Source organism: Dendropsophus ebraccatus, chromosome 12, assembly GCF_027789765.1.
Source record: "Dendropsophus ebraccatus isolate aDenEbr1 chromosome 12, aDenEbr1.pat, whole genome shotgun sequence".
Taxonomy (NCBI): Eukaryota; Metazoa; Chordata; class Amphibia; order Anura; family Hylidae; genus Dendropsophus; species Dendropsophus ebraccatus.
Window position 1 is genome coordinate 69,009,101 of NC_091465.1, and position 23,521 is coordinate 69,032,621.

At 43.5% G+C, this 23,521-nt stretch overlaps 1 protein-coding gene across 1 annotated transcript in view; it reads right to left on the minus strand.

Moving 5' to 3' along the window:
* Positions 1-4,880: 4,880 nt before the first annotated feature.
* Positions 4,881-23,521, minus strand: part of LOC138769051 (sarcoplasmic reticulum histidine-rich calcium-binding protein-like) — a 22,716-nt gene continuing 4,075 nt past the window's right edge. The window contains exons 2-6 of the mRNA XM_069947220.1: positions 13,539-13,651; positions 11,497-11,565; positions 11,187-11,241; positions 7,819-7,855; positions 4,881-5,511 (exon numbers count right to left, since the gene is read on the minus strand). Coding sequence (XP_069803321.1) covers positions 5,487-5,511; positions 7,819-7,855; positions 11,187-11,241; positions 11,497-11,565; positions 13,539-13,651 — 299 coding nt within the window. The 3' untranslated portion in view covers positions 4,881-5,486. The remainder of the gene's footprint in view (positions 5,512-7,818; positions 7,856-11,186; positions 11,242-11,496; positions 11,566-13,538; positions 13,652-23,521) is intronic.

Consider the following 23,521-nt stretch of genomic DNA (forward strand, 5'->3'; position numbering starts at 1 on the left):
ATAATGGACGTCATTTAGCAGCCCGGCCTCCCCTTAGTGCAATGACTGGTGTTTGTACATTATTCTAGTTTGGGTTACTAATTGTCCTTTGGCTGTGGCTTAGTTGAAAAGTTCATTGAATTTAATAGTAAAAACAACGCTGTTTGCAAAAATATTATTTTGACTTCAACGGTAATAACATCCGTTATTCAATACATTGTGCGCATTGGACGTCCGTCTTTCCATTGAGTTCAATGCATTGTCATTGCAGTCAGTTAAATCGTGGAAAAACGGATGTTATTTTAAATTTCAAAAGCGGCCGCCTTTTCTCTATTTTTGACGTTGTTTATCTATTATACATACATAACCTATCTTGCACCCTTTCCCTGTTTTTTTCTCATTCTTATTGACCCTTGTTGTCTAAAATCCTCTACTCTTGGTCCACTCAGACAACGCTCAGCTCCCTCTTCCCCCCTCCCTTTGTAGTCACAGGACATGTGATCTCTTCTCTGGGGACCGGCTTAGCTGTCTATTGACTTGGAAACCCTACCCCCAGGAAACATAATCTGCATCATCTCCATGCACCTGTGCTGCTTCCATAGACTTACATGTGTCCCTGAGACTAGGTTTCTGTAATATGGCAAGTCATAGTTCTATCTCTGCTTGCTGTCAGTGAATGCCAGCATATGTACCTGTCTTTTATCACAGCTCTACATATTGTAAGTGTTATGGATGTTCTTAGAGTCTGGATTGAATTAGAATGTTTTAATTCACACTAAGCATGCAGAGATCTAAACCTACACTACACCCCCACCCCCCGGTAAACAGACGCCCATTATGCAGCACAGAGCTACACTATGCACTTGTTACATCATAAGCTAGTATGGAATACCTATTGGGGTGATGTGATGCAAAATCAGTGAAAAAACTGTCCTTTGCTACTGTGCAACAGTAATGACAGCAGTGGGCAGGAAAGAAAGCTAAGGGGGCGAGTATCCAAATGGACCAATCAGGGAGATGCATGATGGGAAATGTAGTTTCCTATCTTGGTTATAGCTCGGCTTTTAGAAAAACTTGTAACTCAGGAATGGCAGCAGCTAGAAAGACAGGCGATGGCTCAAAATACTCAGGGGGGCTTTGTGAGTAACGACAACTAGTTTTTCATTTTTTCGCTCTTAGGTGGATAACCCCTTTAATGGACAAGTGTCTTTTTTGGTTCTTACTAACTATGTAACTGTGTGTGAACATAGCCTTAAAATGATACAATAATGAGAAAAATAAATAAGTAAATAAAGACCTCTAATTCATGTTCATCAGGGGATTTGAATCATAGAATGAACTGCTGGCAGGTCTCTAGACAGGTGCTTTACCCCTAGACCACAGCTCCTTCACATTTCGGGCACAGAGATTCAACTATATCTGAGTGTTTCTTTCAGAAATAAACTGCCTACAGAGGACTGATCTGCAATCAGAGACACTGGCTGACAGCTGAGCAAGCAGGAGGCCGGGCGGCATTGATTACTCATGAAGGAGTAGTGAGGTGTGCCAGAGTGCGGCACAAACAACTCCTCTTTGACTCTTCATTACAGTAGGGGACCTGAGATTGTGCATAATCCACTGCATGGAAAATTACCAAAAGGCACCATGCTCACTAGGGGACTGCCAGCTACAGCACACTGTTAGCACCTAAGGTAGGGCCCGGGAGCTGACAGATTCCCTTTAAGCAGGTCAGAACATTGTGATCAGTTGAAACATGCCTGGCACTGCTGGGCCGCTTCCTGGTCTCTGCAGGGACGTTTCAAGTCCGCTCAGCCAGTCAGTGGCAAAGGCGGGATCCCGCCTCCAATATGTATTTGATACCTTTGCTATAGGCCACCTATATGGCTCCTGCTTGTATGCTTGAGCCCTAAGCAGAAGTGGCACTTCTAGAGCGTAGTTGAGAACAGAGTAATGAATGCCAGTGTTCATGTGCCCTAACCGTAGAAAAACTAAACAAACAGCGGCTCGTGCCTCACAAGAGTTTGCTTGTTGTCCTTGCACGCGCTTTGCTTTCTCGCTGAGTAAACTTCTAGAAGTGGCTGATCTAATGGCCGTGCTGTTGTATAGAATGTTAAACAGTGGCCTGGAATTTCATGCTTATTGCACCCCTGTCCAGCGCACACGCCTGCTCCTCAGACACACGCTTCCACCCTCCAGCCCTCAATAGCCTTCACACTCCAGCTGCTGCATAAACTGCTGCCCCTCATGCTGCCTCATTGTACGGGGGGACGGCCTGACGGACCCCTCCACACACAGCCAGGACCTGGAAGAATTGGAAACAAAAGTCTGTTCAGAGCAGCACATGAGACCGGCCGCCTCATTATACCCGGCTCTGCTGTTCCACACCGGCCTGCGTGCCAAGTTCAATGGCCTGAAATAATGACCGAAGAAATGGGAAGCAAACTAATAGAAGGGACGACTGGCCCTATTATTCTAACTAGGACAATGAGGAGGAGATGAGGACTGCGCAGCAAAAACATACACTTGTTGATTCTCGGTATCCAAAGTGCTAGATAATACATATATGTACAAGATATGTAAAAAGTATAATATAGAAGAACTATATAATAAAGGATAGTCAGGCTGACTAAACAATTATAAAAACTGAGAATATGCTGTGTAGTATTTTATTTGGTCATTTAAAGGGAATTTCATAGACTCTCATATTGATGGTATATCCTTAAAGGGTTGCTTTCTCCCAGAAATAGCTCCTATACTTTTATCAGTTTGGGTGTGATATCGCAGCTCAGTTCCAATAAAGTGAATGGAGCTAAATTGCAATACCACACACAACCTGGGGACAAGGGTGGCGCTGCTAGAAAGTAGCTGTGGGGTTTGTAAACCTGGATAATCCCTTTAAAAATGATTATCTCAAGATTATACGTTTTTAAAAGGGGAAATTTGGTGAAAAATTATTTTATTCAAATCAACTGGTATCAGAAAGTTATATGGATTTGTAAATTACAACTCTATAAAACACTCTGGTACTAGTTGATTTAAAAAGTTTGAGTTCCCCTTTAAAGGGGTTATCCAGCGAAAATATTTTTCTTTCAAATTAACTGGTTTCAGAAAGTTATATTTGATTACCGGTGTCTGAAGAAGTTGGATGCAGCCCTAGGGCCTCCAGGAACATATAGATACAGCCATAAGCTTTAGGCTTGTTTTCAAGGCAGCAGTAATGAAATGCCACCGGTAATCAAATGCTGAGAGATCAGGTTTGGACTAAGGTTACTATTAGACGGGCCAATGAAGGTCTGATATTAACTGCAAATGAGCGCCGATCTGCTAGATCGGCGCTCGTTAACTGGGCCTATTACACGGCCTGATAATCGTTTAACAAGGGCTGCAGGGATATTATTACCGATGTCCTTGCAGCCCTTGTTTAAACTCTATACATTACCTGTCCAGGCTGCAGGGCTCCTCTTGCTCTGTGCTTCTCCCTGGGTCCCGCGCGCTCCAGCTTCAGAGAGGCCTGTCTCAGCTGACAGGCTGCTCAGCCAATCACTGGCCAGTCAGCGCCGGTCGCGCACCGCTATTACACGTAGCGGTGCGCGGTCGGCGCCCGACAATTATAGGTCAGAACCTATATTAACGATCAGCCGATGACAACGATCATCGGCTGATTGTTGTCTTTATTACATGAAACGATAATCGGCCGGATAGGGCCAATTCGTCCGATTATCTTCCTGTATAATAGTACCCTAACTTGAAGTTTTCTAATCTCTATTGATAACTAAATGGTCGGTGGGGTCTGAGTGCTGGGTCTTCTACTAATTACAAGAGTGGGGGTCCCTTCTTCTGCAGGTAAATGGAGCTGCAGCATGCATGCCCAGCCACTTCCCCATTCAATCTCTATGGGACTTCCAGGCATAGCTGAGTACAGTGCTCTGCCGCTCCATCGATTAAGGGTAAAAGGGACCTTCAGTCTTGTGATTAGTGGGGTCTTGGCAGTTGTGACCCCACCAATCAGCTAGGTATGACCTAACCTGCAAAGGGGTGATCTTGAGAAAGGCAATTAATATAAGGTCGATAACGGTCTGACTCCCTATACCTGCATTGATTAGCTGACATGAGGTCAATGAGCATGGCACCCCTTTCATTTACCAGGCACAGCACTATATATTTGGTAGGGCAATAAATAAACAGAGCTCCATAAGGCTGAGGAATCTGTATGGAAAATCATACAAATTGCAACCACCACCGGTAACGGAGCACAACACTGTGAAGGGCATACATTAAAGGAGAAGTTTCTAGAAGTATTTTTTAATATGTTAGACAAATTCCTATCAGGCAGGCTTTAGATTCTGTAAAAAAACGTGACATCACGAATCAGTTGTAATTCCTATGGAGTGTCAAGCAGTTGTCTAACTTTCCATAAGAAATAACATACTAAAAAATACGTTTTGGCCGGAGTTGTCCTTTAAACCAGTGAAGAAAACAAGGCCTTTGCTCCTATCCCTAAAGAAAGAAATAATCATGTAACACCGAATAAGCAGGAAGCTCTGAGCAAACCGACAATCAATTCAAGGTAATGTATCAACTGGTCCCAACAAGTGCTAGGGATTTCTAATTTACTTCTATTAAAAAATCTCAAGTGTTTCAGTATTTTCAGCTGCTGCATGTCCTGCAGGAAGTGGTGTATTCTCTCCGGTCTGACACAGTGCTCTCTACTGCCACTTCTGTCCATGTCAGGAACTGTCCAGAGCAGTAGTAAATCCCCATAGAAAACCTCTCCTGCTCTCCAGACAGCATCAAAATCCATACCATGCCAATAAAGCACAAGGGTTTTTTTAAGTTCAACTTTAATTTCAATTGGAGAAAACAGTTTTTTTTGCTAAGATGTAAAGAAATACTGAGAAATGTTTAAGAGACCAGAAATACATTTATTGTTGGATTTGAGACTTGTAACACTTCACATAAAATAAATAAATACATGTTCCTTTATCTGTCATTCTTCCATTAGGAAAAGGAGGGATAATGTTTGACCCACGGCAGGCAACTACATTATGAAGTCTTGAATTTTGAGGTGAATTACCATTATTTTGACCCATCTCAGGTAATAAAACCTATTATTTCCTTGAATGAGACCTGAAGACGTCAACACCACTAGTCTGCATTATGGTGACCTTCTTAGAAAAGAGTCCTTCTTGGACAGGCATCTTCTCTGACTCCCCCAGAAGGAGCCATGTTGAAGGCTATGTCTCAGGATGGTGTTCCGGAGGTAGAAATCATTACTGGGGCAATGGAATCCGATGCTGGTGGGTGGCTCACTGGCCATCTTCCTGGCATTCAGAAGAGTCCCACAAAGACCCCTGGACATGACAATCCCGAATGCCAGTGACTACCACCACATCATCTTTTAACCGTGGCTTCAAATGTCCTTGTGTTATAGAAATGTTACCCAATGAAGAAAAGTCCAGACTTCAGCTTTCTATTCCATGGTGCTTGGAAGCTGAAAAAGTTTCATTCTATTCAAATATGTTAGCGACAGACCTGTAGGATTAAAGACACAATAGTAAGACCATAGGAGGCAATACTGTACATGATTTCTTAGTATAGAGCAGTGTTCCCCTGCCTGTGGCTCTACAGCGGCTGTGTGGTGTCCCAGTGCTGCCTCCATTAAAGGGTTAAATGGTTGCAGTAATGCCACTATGTCATTAAATATCTTTGTACTGAGTTGTTTATGGCTAATGCTTCCTAAACCTTTTCTCAGGTCAATACAATGTGCTATGTATTTGTACTCTGCTGCCACCTAGTGTTGAAACTGTATATTGCTTGTGAGGTCAGGCCTCATGTACTCTAATGGCAGAATGTGCTAGAATTTGCGGTAGGTCCAGCCTCACAGGCTTTTCAGCTATGGTGTGTTTACACAAAGAGATTTATCTGACAGATTTTGGAAGCCAAAGCCGGGAATGGATTTGGAAAGAGGAGATATCTCAATCTTTCCTTTATGACCTGTTCCCTGTTCATAGTCTGTTCCTGGCTTTGGCTTCAAAAATCTGTCAGATAAATCTCTCTGTGTAAACCCACCGTTAGTTAGAGTAAGTAAGTTAGGTGCTTGTCTTTGGACTGCTCATGTGTCTAGCTCAGATCTCCAGACAGCTAGGCCCAAAGCCTTCTGTGTCATCCTGCCTGGTAGTGCATACAGATTTCATGGACTCTTTTAAAAGGCTAAACTATCACAGCAGTTAAGAAAATAAGAATTAACCCACCTCCTCCTTTTTCGAGGAGTGATCTATGCTTTCTACCTCTGAGAAAGAGTGCTTCAAGGCAGAGGGGAAAAGCTGTCACATGATCCCCTTTGCTTGTCTGGTACCCCAAGCACACTTTTTTGCCGGGACTGTCCCAATTCTGAGGAGACAGCCTCGGCAAAACCATGTACTGGGTATGTCCGCCACGGGAAGCCCCTCTCCCTTCCTGCGTGAGTGATGTCACTCATGCAGAGCAGGGAGAGGAGTCCCTGGGGAACTAGAGGAACCATACTCGTGAGTTAAGTATAGCTTTTTTTTTGTTTCAAATACAGATGAAGGGACAAGAGGATGCTGAAGGTGGTAGGTAGGTGGTGATGATGGAAGAGCAGGAGGATGAGGGGTAATACTATGATGATGGAAGGGCAGGAGGATGAGGGGTAGTACTATGGTGATGGAAGGGCAGGAATATGAGAGGGGTAGTACTATGATGATGGAAGGGCAGGAGGATGAAGGGGGAAGTAGTATGATGATGGAGTGGCAGGAAGATGAGAGGGGTAGTACTATGATGATGGAAGGGCAGGAAGATGAGAGGGGTAGTACTATGATGATGGAAGGGCAGGAGGATGAGAGGGGATATTACTATGATGATGGAAGAGCAGGAGGATGAGAGGGGTAGTACTATGATGATGGAAGGGCGGGAGGATGAAGGTGGAAGTAGTATGATGATGGAAGGGCAGGAGGATGAAGGGTGAAGTAGTATGATGTGTAATATACTGGGGACCTAATACTGGGGTGTGTAATGTACTGGGGACCTAATACTGGGCTGTGTAATATACTGGGGACCTTATACTGGGGTGTGTAATGCTCCTTTTGTGTTCTGACTGTAAATTGCAACTGGAGAATTTTTAACCCACACGCATTATAAACCACACCCCACCGAGACCACACCCACAATAAGCCATACCCCCTTTTAACGCTAAAGTGTCCCTGGAAAAAAATTTCAAGTGTTGGCAACAATGAGACTCCTGGCCAGGACCAGAGCTTCATGTCTTCTCTAGATCGCCATCCTGCCATTAGACGTTGCTTTTCGTCATCCATGAGTCACCCTTAGCTATTTTTACCAGGACTGTGTCTCCCTTATCAAGGCTATAGAGGAGTGTATGGCTAACACCCCCACTCATAGACTGCTAACTACCTATCACTTCTTATAATCAGTATCTGCTACAACCTAAAGACTGTGTCATTGGAAACTTCCAGAATCTTGCCATGGTGTGGAATTACAAGTCTCAGGAGCTTGGAGATTGTTAGTACAGAACATGGTTCCTTTCTTCACATAAACACTAAAATGTCAGCTGCCTCATGCCACCACTAGGGGTCAGCCTCTATGCTGCTTTCTATATAGACGTGTACAGCATCTGTCTCATCCCCATATGCTCTGCCCACTCAGGTCCTATACTAGGTATAACATGGAGAGCTTTGCCCATTACATATGCAATACCTGCATAACCAGGACTTAATATATTCTTGTTAGATATTCTTAATAAGATGTAAATTCATAGAACCATTTGATTTGTATTTGTAAATGAATATGAATAAAAGAGTCACTTACTGATACAGAGCTCCTGAGAGTTCATCTATGTAGCTCCCTGGAAAGCAAAACATTCATACGTGTTACATATGACGCAATATAACAGGTAAATAGATATAACAGGTATATTTAAGATATAACAAGTATCATACACATGACCATAATATAGATCTCTCCATACACTTCATACAATTTTGTGGGTCTGTTCTGAACCACCAATGACTGCATTTTGATATTGTCATACTTAAAGGGGTTATCCAGCGCTACAAAAACATGGCCACTTTCTTCCAGAGATAACACTACTCTTGTCTCCAGCTTGGGCGGGGTGTTGCTGCTCAGTTCCATTGAAGTGAATGGAGCTTAATTGGAAACCGCACCTGAACTGGAGACAAGAGTCATGTTGTCTCTAAAAGAAAGTGGCCATGTTTTTGTAGCACTGGATAACCCCTTTGATGCTGGATGCTATACCATGGTGTATTGTCCCCTACAGGCATTGTTCCCCAACTACAACTCCCAGGGCTGCCCTGACTACCCTAGGAGTTGTAGTTTTGCAAACGTTGGAGACAGAATGCCTCATAGACCTACCATTTTATCAATGTACAGACAGCATTCAGCATCCTAAAGTGAAGGTCTTACTGCAGCTTAGCGCCCATTCACATCAATGGGAGATGAGTCGATATTAGAGAGAACGACTATCAGCGAAACAGGACAATATCGCCTGATATAATAACACCAGTGATTAAACGACGAATGAGCAAACACTAATCTGTCGACTTATTGGGTTGTCAAAAAAACATCGGCTGTCAGCTACACATCTCCCTGTGTAATAGAGGATGGATTCTTTCACTGTGTGTATGAAGAGCTGCAGCTCAAGGCAGTAGATCGGCTCGGCTGTCAGGTTTTGAACACCAAGGTGGAGATAATGTTGGTTTTGTTGGCCATCGATATGATATCACATTTCTGAAAAATCTCTTTAATTAATATACACTAAATAATAATAATAATAATAATAATAATAATAATAATAATATACACTAAGCCAAATGCAATTATGTTCTTAATAGATGGAAATGTCTTTCTAAAAATTGAGAATATTATGATATATAAACAAAAATCAATAATAAATAAATTTATTAGAATATAATAATAATGTATTATATATATATATATATATATATATATTCCCTGTGTAAATATCACTTGCTTATACCAGTATATGTACCACAGTTATCATTTTATTACACAGCTGTTAGCGCCATCTACAGGCACACTGCTCACACACATCAGCCCATGGCCAGCCTGTGAGATGAAAGCACATTTATAAAGTGACAGTGGGATTTTGCTGATGACGGGAGGTGAAGGAGACAATTGCTTTAATGGATTTCGCTTTCCTCTTTCCCCGGGATGTGACTCCCGTCATTACACAGGCCTAATTAAAAGGACGTCTGTTAAGCAGAAAAGTGGTAATTTCTGCCAATTCATAAGCCACGTCTCCAGAGTATTCATTTTCATGTCAAGAATATTGATATTAGCCATTCACTGAGCTACCAAAGGCTAAGGATAAAACGTTATTTCCATTTTATGCGAGAGATCTGCACTGTAGCACCTAGATGAGATGTTCACACTAAGGCAAATGAAAGGGCTGAGATGATCCTGGGTTAAAGGGGTGATCTGACGTCTTAAAACTCCTGGATAAAACGTGGTTTGGGACAATCAGAGATGGGTGCAATGCGAGCATGCACAAGTCTGATCAACCGCTATTACATGTAGCGATGCGTGGTCAGTGCCCAACAATTACCTATATCAACGATCAGCTGATGATCGCTGTCATCGGCTGATCATTGTGTTTATTACACAGAACGATAATCGTCCGGATAGGGCCGATTATCGTTCTGTGGAATAGGGCCCTAAGGCTGGGTTCACACAGTTTTTTTGCAGTCCGCTTAACATATCTGTTTTATAGAAAAAAGCAAATGCAATTGTTTGCTTCTATTTGGATCCATTTTTTCATTGATTTCCTTTATAAAAGAAAGTCGATTGAAATGGACCTATTTTTACTAAGCATACATTTAAGAATGGATCCTTTAAAGGAGAACGCTGGCCAAAATCTATTTTTTAATATGTTATTTCACAAGCAAAGTTAGACAAATTCCTAAGGTACATTAATTATGGGAAATGCATATATAGTCCTATTTCCCTCAATTTATTAGGCTGGCTTCAATTTCTGTAAAAAAATACGACTTCACGACCCGAGTCTATATATCTGAAGTGTCCAGCAGGGGGTGCAGTATATGTAGACATTGCATGTAAAAAATAATAGGACAATTCCTGTGCTTTCTGCACAAAGTTTAGCTGGGTGAACTGCAGTGGGAGAGGGGCAGCAGGGACCGCGACTGAGGAGTGTTCAGTCCGCTGCATGGGACAGGGGCTGTTATTTCTTATGTGTTCGGGCAGCCGGGAGTGTTTGGGGGGATAGCACTACAGACTCCTATTAGGGCGGGGGGCGAGCTGGGAGGGGAGATTGAGGGGCTGTACATTACACTGCACAGGACTTCTGATGGGATCAGGTGGCTGGGGAGGAGGGTGTTTGGGGGGCTATGGGGGACGGTTGCACTACGGACTTCTGTCAGGGCGGGAGTTGGGGGGCAAGCTGGGGGGGGGAGCTGAATTTTGTGCAGGAAGTACAGGAATGGCCCTGTCATTTTTTACATGTAATGTCTACATATACTGCTCCCCCTGCTGGACCCTGCAGGTATAGATAGGGAGCCGTGACGTTATGTTTTTTAAAGAAATTGAAGCCTGCCTCATCTACTAAATTGAGGGAGTTGTCCTTTTAAATGGACTGCAAAATTGCAATGTGATCCCAGCCTTAGACAGTTAATATGAAGAAAGCAGTGCCATAGTAAGCAGACCATGCGACTGCTATGGAGCCCGTGCAGCAGGCCCCCCCCGGCGAAATGTGGTCTGGCTCCATGGTGGCTACGGCTCACAGCACCCACTGCCATGGACCCCCGCCCTCTTGAGGCCGGAGGCAGCATTGCACCTCCAGCCACAACAGTCCACCCCCCCGCGATGCACATACTCACATGACCTGGCAGCTGAAGCCCCTCTTGACCCTCTGTTCTCCCAGCTACCCGGCACGCTAGTGACATCAATTGGGCACCTGGGGTCTAGGAAAACGGAACACAGGACTGCGCTGGCCGCCGGGTCATGTAAGTACATGCATTGCAGTGGCCATACAGGATACATGGGGCCCTGTACAGTTTCTTGCTATGGGACCCCATGAATCCTAGCTATGCTCTTGCAAGAAAGGATAGAGACTGAACAGCTGGAGTAGAAAAATAGATGTTCTATATCCATTATCACGTCTTGGCCTGTGGGTTACTTACCCGGCTTGCAGGCTGTCTCACATATAACTGGGCACACGTAGCAAAACTGGCAATACTGCACAAGTAAAAAAAAAAATTAAATCTTCAGTACGCAACACATAATCAAAATCAGCCTGCCATACTAACATTTACCACTAGATGGTGCAATAGGCTTTGCATGCTCTGTAGTGTCCCAACTATTCCACAGCAGTTCCCACACATATATGCAAAGTGTTTTTTATAACATGTAACCAGTATATAAGTGTGGCCTGTATGCATAGCTTAGTAACTGCTTACATCAATGTACTTCCAGATAAGTGAGCGGACTCACCTCGCAGTTTTTACAGTGCTCGCTCTTATCCTTTTCTTCACAGGGACATTTATCACAATCTCCGCAGTGCTGGTGGTAAAGGGGAGAAAAATATTTCATTACATTGACACGGCATAGGCAGTAAGGGAGACAAATTATGCAAAGCAAACATTATTTTATCATTATCACCCCTATATATTAAGGAAATCCCCTTTATAATATGAAAATTTTACAAATAGTACATTTTTTGCAGGGACAACAATTACCCCTAAATTGGCATGTGCTTGAAATCACGCCATGTTCACAGACTAGGGCTGTTCATATTTTCACACTGGTTCTTTAACCCTTTGAGGACCAGGCCCAAAATGACCCAGTGGGCCGCGTAAATTTTCATTTTTGTGTTTTTGTTTTTTCCTCCTCTCCTTCTAAGAGCTCTAGGACTTTCCGTTTTCTATCTACAGGGCCATGTGGGGGCTTGTTTTTTACAGGAATAGTTGTACTGTGTAATGGCGTCTTTCATTCTGCCATAACATGTATGATGGAACCCCAAAAATATTATTTATGAAGATATAAATTGGTGAAATCGTAAAAAAAAGAATGCAATATGGTAACGTTTGGGGGGTTCCTGTGTCTACGAAATGCACTATATGGTAAAAGCGACATGATACTATTACTCTATAGGTCAGTCCGAACACAACCATATGCAGGTTTACACAGATTCTTTAATGTTATATATATATATATTTTTTTTTTTTTAATGAAATCCTTTTTTTTTCAATTAATTATTAATAAAATGGGCCTATTGTGACGCTTATAACGTTTTTTTTTTCACCTACACAGCTGTATGGGGGGTCATTTTTTCTGCCATGATCTCTAGTTTTTATTAATACCATTTTGGGAAGATCGGACATTTTGATCACTTTTTATAAAAATTTTTTATATATAATGTAACAAAAAAATCGGTAATCCTGGCACTTTTTTCCCTCTTTTCGTTTACGCCGTTCGCCGTATGCGTTGACGATTGTTAGATATTAATAGATCAAACAATTACGCACGCTACAGTATATTATATGTTTATTTATTTTTATATGTTTTATTTATATAATGGGAAAGGGGGGTGTATGAAACTTATTGGGGGAGGGGCTTTGGGGTGTTTATACATTTTTACTTTTTTTTTTTACACATTTTAAGTACCCTTGGGGGACTTGTACATACAATTGTTGGATCATACACACTGATCATTGCTATGCCATAGGTAAAGCATTGATCAGTGTGATAGGCTCTCTGCTGATTAAGCCTGCCTGTGGCAGACTTAACCAGCAGAGCGTGTACAGGTATGTCCTGGGTCGTCTAGGGGTTAAATGTAACTTTCCAAGATTTTCTGTGTGCTATAGGTGAAACCACCATCAACTACTGCTGCATATTACTGGGCGGTGTGGCAAAAGGTGTTAAACAGACAACCCACTTCTCTGACATCACTTCCTGTTTGGCAGCAGTAGGCTCAGATTGTAGGTCATAGACTCACATACACATAATACTAGTAATATTAAAGGGGTACTCCAGCAAAATGTTGTTTTGTTTTTTTCCTTTCAAATCACCTGGTGTGAGAAAGTTGTATAGATTTACTTCTATTTAAAAATCTTAAACCTTACAGTACTTATCAGCTGCTTTATGTCCTGCAGGAAGTGGTGTATTCTTTCCAGCCTGACACAGTGCTCTCTGCTGCCACCTCTGTCTATGTCAAGAACTATCCAGAGCAGTAGCAAATCCCCATAGAAAACCTCTCCTGTTCTGGACAATTCCTGACATGGACAGAGGTGGCAGCAGAAAGCACCATGTCAGACTGGAAAGAATACTCCTGCAGGACATTCAGCAGCTGATAAGTATATAGAAGTGAATTACAAATCTATATAACTTTTTGATACCAGTTGATGTAAAAGATTTTTATTTTGCGCTGAGTGCCCCTTTAAGAGCCCTCTGCTATATCTATATCATAGTTGTTTCTTCGTAGACCATAAAGGAGCAGGACGCTCTCAATATAAGAGTGCACAAACATAAGTTACCTTGCAGAAAGCACAATAGCGGCACAGTGATCCTGCTTTGTACTCTTCATCATCATCATCATTGTCGTCATCATCGTCGTCGTCGTCGTCATCATCATCATCATCGTCGTCATCTTTAAAGGCAAAAGTAAATTTATTGGCAACTGTATGGCAAAGATACCTGGCTCCTAAACATGGATTCTACAGTAACAGAGTAAACTTCTTAAAGGGACCAAATCTTCTCACTAGGAGTGCTGCTTACAACCTGCATTTTTCCGTTCTAAACTATACAAACCCTTTAATAAAACTTATTCAGGGTTTCCTGAGTTACCATATACCTCTTCTTGTTCTGGCCATCATTACAGAAGCTGTAGGGGGCCGTCCAGCTAAGCTGTACTCTGTGTCAACAGTGATACATCTACTGCTACAATACTGCACTCTAGGCAGATGAGCCATTCAGGGTATTAGAAAAGCTGGATCTCTCACTACCTCTGTGGACTTATTGGTGGGCACCTAGTTATTCCAGATCATGATAGAACTAGGAAAGGGAGCGAGTTTTAAACAACTTGAAACAAGACCCTAATAGGGTTGTCAATAGGCATCGTGCAGTGCTTTATTTTCCCTGTGGTGGCGCTGCAGGGCGTTTGTTATTTAAAGGTGTACTCCAGAGAAAGAAAAATTGTTTTTATATCAACTGGTGTCAGAAAGTTATATAGATTTGTAATTTATTTACTATTTAAAAATCTCAAGTCTTCCAGTACTTATCAGCTGCTGTATGTCCTGCAGGAAGTGGTGTATTCTTTCTAATCTAACACAGTGCTGCTACCTCTGTTCATGTCAAGAACTGTCCAGATCTGCAGCAAATCCCTATAGAAAACTTCTCCTGCTCTGGACGGTGCCATGGACAAAGGTGTCAGCGGAGAGCACTGTGTCAGACTGCACTTCCTGCAGAACATACATCAGCTGATAAGTACTGATAAATCTGTGTAACTTTCTGAGACCAGTTGATTTAAAAACAATTTATTTTCTCCCGAGTACCCCTTTTAATATAACAAAACCAGGCAGATACTACACTTGCTTGTATTGTTTTGCAAAAAATATACAAAATTATTTACAACTTTAACTCTTTAGCCCCGTAAATGCCAAATTCCAACGACACAGCACTATACTTTACTTTATCATACGCCACTGCATCTTTCCTATCTTGACTATTGCCAAGAGTCACAGTATTGTATTGCAGCGGAGCCAAGGGTATACATGCCATAGAGGCAGCCCATGTTTTATGCTATTCCCTGTTCCATGCTGGCCTTGTCCATGTTATAGGTGACCCGCACAGGGACGCCTCAGTGTTATATAACATAGCAGAAATGTAATGAGTCATGAAAATGAGATATGGGCACCAGGACCTCCTGCGCTGTGTGGTTAGGAATGTTCTAGTGTCAATCTACACTTTAAAGGGGGGGGGGGGGGGGGGGGGGGGGGTCACATTTTTATATATGCTATGCATTGCCTGGAGCCGTCCTGCAGAAGCTATGTTTACAGTGGTCAAAAAGGGGGGAGCAGGCCAATTGTTCCGAAACACAATGTATGCGGAATATTCCCGTAAATATTCCAGTCTCTAATAGCAGCCAGCTTGGAAACCTGTCATAATAGCTCAATGGCACATTGCATCGTGTCCCTAAATATAGCAACTCTGAGAGGCTTTATTCAGATGAGCGATATGACGAACATCAGATCAAACTATAGCCGGGTAATGACACCCCCGAAGCTGTGCACAGTGCCACCTTCATCTTAAAGGAACCAGAACCAGAATTATAAGGGAAAGATAATGGAAACACTGACCAAAAGACTGACAGAGATATTGTGTGTGAACATATCCTAAGGCCATGTTAACACTCTGTATGAATATCGGCCTTTGTTTGACCCGCCCGCTGTTCCCTTTTGCTTGCTTGACTTCAGTCAATTGGATTGGTCAGGATTCTGTAGAAGGAGCGGAAAGGAGTGTATTGTATGCCACGTGGACTGCCAATTAAAGTCTATGGGTCTGTCATAGTCATGCACACAGAGAGCAGGGACAGATGCGCTCTCTGAGGGGGAGCTTTGAACCAACTTGGTAGCATTTGCTTCCCATGTTAACAGTGTCCTGGAAGGATGTAAGGTGTGTGGGGGAAATTTAAAATGAAGGCCCAATTACACGGGCCGACAGTGAGGAGCAAACAAGCGCTATTAGTGCTCGTTTGCTCCTCGTTCCCCGCTCACTGCCGCCGCTATTACACACGGCAGCAGCGAGCGGGTGAGTCTGAGGAGGGCCGGTGGAGCTGTGGGGGGGGCTGCCCGGGGGATCGCTGATCGTCCGGGTAGTCCATAGGATATAGCGGCGGTCTGCTGCCGCCCTCCTATTCCACAGAGCAATGGCAGCAGACGGCAACATGTTGAAAGACAAACGACTTCAACGATCAGCCGACATGCCGGCTGATCGTTGCCTCCTATTCCATGGGACGTTTATCAACCGATAATCGTTCCGTGGAATAGGGCCTTTAGACTTATGTCGGCCGAGCCCACCACTCACGATCGATTCGGCCACCGGTTTAAGGTGTGAGAGGCCTTCTAGAACAACCACCGACACATGATGTTGGTAGATAGGGGCTTTGTTCAGAGAAAGATAAGCCGCAGTGGAACCTTCTTATTGCGGCTTACCCCTCCCCATAGAAAATACAGGAACGCAGGAATGGCCTTGCCAAATGTTCTTGTGTGTGGGGGAGGACAGCCGGAGGGTGGGAGAGATAACTGATAGCCGGATGATCATTCAGCCATAAGTTATTATGGGGGGCCTCTATAGTATGATTCTCTCTGTTGCCCATAGCAACCAATCTCAGCTCAGCTTTCATGTCTCATATTGCTTTACAAAATGAAAGCTGAGCTGGGATTGGTTGCTATGGGCAACAATTTGATTCTTACTATGAGACATATTGATAAAGATCCCCTATATCTGAAAATTACTCTTAGTCTATGGCCCTCCTAAAAGTGTTATATATTCAGGACATTTATGTCTATAAGGCCGTCTATAAGGCCCTTTAACCACTTGGTCTGAGGGTGTTTGGCACGTTTGTCACATGATGACTTTGGCAGAGACCATGTAAAGCTATGTTTTCCCTGCTGTGTTGTTGGGCAGCGAACGCTCTGATCTCTGGGGATCCCAGATGCCAGACCTCCGTCAATCACCTCACCATCAGGACGGCTGCCACAAGAAAGGGACAAGTCGGCGACTCTTTTATCTAGTAGAACTTTAAGAAAGTTTAGTAGTAGAATTTCTCAGTATTTCTTTGCCCCATACAATCCCTATCACAATGCCCTCCAATGATCAGCACAACAAGCAAGGAAGGGTGTTTGCTGCAGAACACTCTGCTCCCAACTCCATGTTTACAAGACCTACCTGGTTGACCGCATAGACTTGCATTGGAAGTCTGTTCAGGTCACGTTATACAGAGTTGGTACTAAATGCGCTTAACGCGAACTTCCCTTCAGTGGCGTAGCTACCATAGACGCAGAGTAGGCAGTTGCTATGGGGCCCGTGCAGGAGGGGGGCCTGGGGGAGAAGGTAAGCGCGTGTGTCCTTCTGCCTAACCCCTTATGCACTGCAGTGTGTAAGTGACCCAATGTTTACTTACATGCTGCAACACAAGAAAAGGATTAACAAGCCTAAGACAGAGATCTCTGCTTCACTGCACTGATAATCTCTGACCTCTGTTTTCCAGCTGGCAATCAAGTAGGAAATGAAAATGTGTAGAGAGCTCTGTGCAGAGGTCAGGGGTTATCAGTGCACCAACAGTAAAGCAGATATATACCGTGCTTTGTGTTGTGCGTAGGGGAGAGGGGCCCCTTAAAAATGTTGGCTATGTGGCCCTGTGAATCCTAGCTACGCCCCTGCTTCCCTTGGCTCGTTCTTGGGATCAGTTTTGATATGTCTCTGTGATGTACCAAAAGTTTTTATCAATTACAAGTAGTTAAAGGGGAACATCAGCGATTTTTTTTTCTTTCAAATCAACTGCTTTCAGAAAGTTTTATAGATTTATAATTTACTTCTATTTAAAAATCTTAAGTCTTCCCATATGTCTGTAATAACATAACATTGCAGCTTAAAGGGGTATCCCATCTCAACATTTATGCCCTAAATATTTGATAGGCATTTGGCTTCCTGACCCTGATAACAAAACCTCTGGTCGGGTATCTTGTATAGAATTTTTTATGCAGTTTATATTACTTTCTCTTATTTTATTGGGAGTCTGGTAAAAAAAGAAAAAAGTGCAGCTATGTATACAGCATGGCTGGGCGGTTTTCCGTAACTCCCATAAAAGTCTATATGAGTTACGCAGACTGCATGACACAGTAGGCCTGGTTATTTTAGGCTGCAAGAAGGACAGAAGGGACCCTTGATCTTCAGAAAGGTGCAGGTCCCAAAGGTGAAAACCCATATCTAGCAGACATACTTGTCGATATGCTAGAATTGTCTAGAAGGCCTGGATGTCACCACTTAACACATGACTCCCCTTATTATCATATGGCAGGAGCCTGGAGGATCTCTCATTGCCATGGGCAGCTCATATGGGGTAATGTCAACGCTCTGGTGTTACCAGGGCCACGTCTGTCATGAGGTGGAATGAATATTATGATTCAGATTCTGTCTTTCCCGCTGCTGTCATTTTAGTTTAAGTCGGGCAGGTGGTTAGCTTGTCGCAGGGGGTGGGGATGAAGGTGATGTAAAAGATCAGCAGGGGCGGGTGGGCAGCTAAGCTTTCGTAAAGGGGCAGACATCCTGTCGGCTCCCAAAGTAACTGCGCTGTTTGGTGTTATGTGCAGTAAAGCGAGTAGGAATGTGGGTTGCCCCCTGTATGTAGGATCCCCTGCTGTGCCCCCTGTATGTAGGATTCCCTGCTGTGCCCCCATGAGCTAATAATGCCCCTAGAGGTGGCCCCCATGAACTAATAATGCCCCCAGAGGTACCCCCATACACTAATAATGCCCCCAGAGATGCCCCCATGAGTTAATAATGCCCCCAGAGGTGCCCCATACACTAATAATGCCCCCAGAGGTGCCCCATACACTAATAATGCCCCCAGAGGTACCCCCATACACTAATAATGCCCCCAGAGGTGCCCCTATATACTAATAATGCCCCCAGAGGTGCCCCCATACACTAATAATGCCCCCAGAGGTGCCCCCCATGAGCTAATAATGCCCCCAGAGGTGCCCCCATACACTAATAATGCCCCCAGAGGTGCCCCCATGAGCTAATAATGCCCCCAGAGGTGCCCCCATACACTAATAATGCCCCCAGAGGTACCCCCATACACTAATAATGCCCCCAGAGGTGCCCCCATACACTAATAATGCCCCCAGAGGTGCCCCCATACACTAATAATGCCCCCAGAGGTGCCCCCATACACTAATAATGCCCCCAGAGGTGCCCCCATACACTAATAATGCCCCTAGAGGTGCCCCCCATGAGCTAATAATGCCCCCAGAGGTGCCCCCATGAGCTAATAATGCCCCCAGAGGTGCCCCCATACACTAATAATGCCCCCAGAGGTGCCCCTAAAAAAACAAACATCCTACTCACCTAATCCGCGCTGTGGCTGCAGGCAGCAGCTCTTCCTCCTCTTCGGGCTCCATCTTGCGAGCCGCAGGGACGGGACTTCCGGCAGGCGTGATGACGTCACATGATCACGCCTGCCGGAGAGGTCACGTCCCGGCCTCCCATAGGCTGCCGGCACTTCATACCAGCAGCCTATGGGAGGCCGGGACGTGACCTCTCCGAGGGAATAAAGGAGGAGGACGCTGCCAGGTCCTGCTCCTGTATTCTGATCGCTTTAATGTTCCACCTGCTCACTGTGCGGGCGAAACATCGAAGCGCTCAGTGCATCCGAAGAAGCTGCGCGCCCGCAGCTTCTCTGGATGCTCAAAAACAAGTGGCAAGGGGGGCCGTGCTGGCCCCCCTAGCGTAGCGGACGGGGGGCGGCGGCCGGCGGATCCCCCCCCCATGTCTCTTAGGGTCCGGGCCCCATACGGCAGTACCACTTGTACTGCCCTATCGGCGGCCCTGACTGTACTGACCCAGGAAGTCTCCCTTCCAAATCATAGCAGATCCACTTCAGGCTGAGGCTTGCATCAGGGGACAGGACTGTGGAGGTAACCACATAGCTGTAACCCCTCTCTCCCTGGATAGAGAGTGCCGCTATATGGTGCCCATCATGCTCCCTGTAGTCTCTGTTGATCCTTGTCTTTCCCATACCCTCCATTCCTGCTATAATCTTCCTGCACTTACACTCAGCTATACACACTGCTGTATAGAGAAGTTTCTGTCACTGTCCTCCTGCAAAGCTGTGTGATTCTCACTTCCTGATTGGTCCATGCTGAACACACACCCCTTCCCCATTGCTGTCATGTGACCACACAGAGCTCTGACAGCAGCCCTGCTTCTCTATTCTAGCCTGTTGTACTACACTACTGCATTATGGGGATCTGCAGCTCCATCCTGTATCTACAAACTTCTGCTGTCTCTTCAGGTTTATGCACTGACTATACATTATACTCCACATGCTGATTGCTATACTGTACAATAACTTATAATATCATATGTTCGGCTGTTTCTAAATGTTTGTTTCATTTGTTTTACATTCAGAATAAAAAAAAATATAATTTTTGGGGCGTGGAACCAATTGTCTGCATATCAGTGATTTCTTATGGGAAAATTTGCTTCGGTTTAAGAGTGGATTTGGATTACAAGCACGGTCCCGGAATGAATTATGCTCGTAATCCAAGGCACCACTGTACTTCACTTTAGCGATACAGAAAAACATTTTGTGGCAGAAATTAACTACTTACGTGTGAAATTATTAGGAAAGTTGACAAATAGCTACAGTGGCCCCAGACAAATGGAAATGACAAAAAAATGTGACCCCTATAGTAAACCATTAAAACCAGACCTGACACACCCTGAACCCGTGTTACTTACATCCGTGTATTGTTCAATGAAATCTCGCACCATTGAGAGACTGGGTGGTGAGATGTGATAGCGCAGCAGTGTATAGGGGCCACAGTATTGTGTCCTGAGCATTTTCACTTGCACTTTGGCATAAACAAGCCCATTGTCATATCCTATTTCTGAAGTGACTATTGTGCTTTGTTTGCATGCAAATGTAACTTTTGCATATTAGGTAGCGCACTGCCATCATTGTTTGAGTCTCAGGTGAACCTTGTTAGTAAAAGGAAGCTCTGGTCTGGACTTGGGTTGTAAAGGAATTCATGCCAGCTTTCTTTTAGAAACAGCACCACATCTGTCCACAGGTTGTGTGTGGTATTACAGCTTAGTCCCACCTGTACCTGTACCGATCGGGAGATAGAGGCGGGAGAAAACACGCTGCAGTGCGTTCTCTCCCGGCTCTGTGTCACGTGATCAGTCGGGCTCCATAGAGCTCTATTCTAAGTCCGACTGATCACGTGACAAAGAGACGGGGAAAGACGGGCTGCAGAGCATCTTCTCCCGCCTCTATCTCTCTGAACACTCAGACCCAGACCGATCAAAACTTTTGACATGTCTCTATGACATGTTAAAAGGTTTGTGAAGCGACAGTGACCCTTTAAATTAGTCCTGTCATGCAGTGCCTTGTACAAGAATGGTGGATGACCCCCTCATCGACCACATTCCTCTTGAGACTCAAGCTAATTTCTCCCTACAATCCATTAGTAACCAAAGGTGTAGCTATAGGGTGTGCACATAGCAGTCCTATCTGGACCTTGGTACCCAAGGGGATCCAAATACCCCCTGCCACACAAGGAAACATCAGTAGAATAAATGGCACTTGGTATCTGGGGCATCTATTGGGGAATTATGAGTGGTCCCCTATATGCTGATATGATGGAAATACTTTTTTTTTTTTTTTTTTTTAAGATGGAGCAATCACCCTTGTCTACAGGACCTTAAAGAACCACTGTGATATATTTAAAACTGTGAGGAAATTGACGACCACTTTGTTCCACAAACTCAATTTATATGTGGTTTTGCAGCATTCAAGTGAATGGAGCCAACCTAAGGACACAGGATCCTTATAACCACTTTAATGTTCTCTTGGCATATAGTGGAATATCCCTTTATCCTGATATACAATATGCCGAGTTGTAATACCACACACAATCTGTATGCAGGAGTGGTGCTGTTTTGGGGCGAGAACAGCTCTGTCTAATCCTGGTTAATCCCTTTAATTCCTTCAGACTAAACTGTGTTCAATGGCGCTTTTCCTTGTGCTGTTTTATGCAGTTTTCAAGCCAATGATAATATTGTGAAGGGAGGGGAAGTATATTAGAAGGTTTAAGGATTCATTTACACAGAAAGATTATCTGACAGACTATCTGCCAAAGATTTGAAGCCAAAGCCAGGAATGGATTTGAAAAGAGGAGAAATCTGTCTTTCCTTTATGACCTGATCTCTGTTTATAGGCTGTTCCTGGCTTTGGCTTCAAATCTTTGGCAGATAATCTTTCTGTGTAAATGGACCTTTACTTTTGAATCCACTGTAGTCTTTATGCCTTCAAAACCAACATCAAAACTGCTTAAAAAAACTGATAAAAACACTTTCATAATGGCTCTACTGTTTGGGTAACCCTTACCTTTTAGAAGGATTTCTTGACAATGAGCTAATAAAAATGTAATCTCTGTGAAATCTATGTGGAAAAGCCTGGTAGAAAATGATGAATTCTACTGCAGCACCACCACAGGTGAAAGGAAGCATTACAGACTGCCAATTTATATTAATGTGTTATCTGTGAAACGTAGGACAGGACAGGTCCTCCAAAGAGAGAGACACTCTTTGCACTCCACTTAGGCCACTAGAGGATCAAAAATAGGGGGCCCCTCTTTATTAATTCAGAATCAATATGAGTTTTATATATCAGACAACCCTTTTAGGCTATGTTCATACACGTGTATTTCAAGACAGAAACACTTCTAAAATACATATATTTTACATGTGCATTTTAGAGGCATTTATTTAGTTTATTTAAAGCATATTATTCCGCACTTTTTAGGATGCAGCCCAATAAAATGCTGCATGGGAGATTTATCAAAGATGGTGTAAAGTGAAACTGGTTCAGTTGCCCCTAGCAACCAATCAGATTCCACCTTTCATTTTCCAAACAGTCTGTAAGGAATGAAAGGTGGAATCTGATTGGTTGCTAGGGGCAACTGAGACAGTTTCACTTTACACCATGTTTGATAAATCTCCCCCAATGTCTTTTTTGGCTGTTTAACAGTTGTTTTTTTTTTTATTGTATTTTTACTAATACGTTATTTGGGTTTAAAATGACAGCCGTCCAAAAAAAAAAAAAAAAAAAAAAGAGTCTGTCAAATGGCCAAAAGAAGACATTGTATGGTCATGGCCTTTCTGTGGTTTCAACCCATACCTGGTTTTGTAAAAAAAAAAATACTGACAATACTGAACAAAAATACTGAGTGTGAACATAGCCTAAGGGTACAAACACACACACCGTATACGCAGCAGATACGCAGCAGATCTGCAGCAGATTTGATGCTGTGTTCAGTTATTTAGATCTAATCTGCTGCGTATCTGCTGCATATCTGTCGCGTATTTGCTGCGTTTTGCAGCAGTAAATACACTGCGCATACGGCGTGTGTGTTTGTACCCTAAAAGTGATGTTGCTTCTTTTTATTCCCATACAAATCAAATGTGTCACATAAAATGTATGTGCTATCCTACTGAATTTAATAGGCAATTCATTCCAGATGTTACATAAGTATATTATGAAGCATTTATTATTAATTCTTAAAAATGCCCTGACAAATACACTGTGTGAACATTGCCTTAAAGTTATTTGCCCGCTTTCCAAATCCAATCATTCTTTACCACAGATTATATATCAAATAATTGGTGTCAATGGAGTCTGGGAGTTGTAGTACCCCAAATGATAGGAATAGAACGGTAAGAGAGTGAC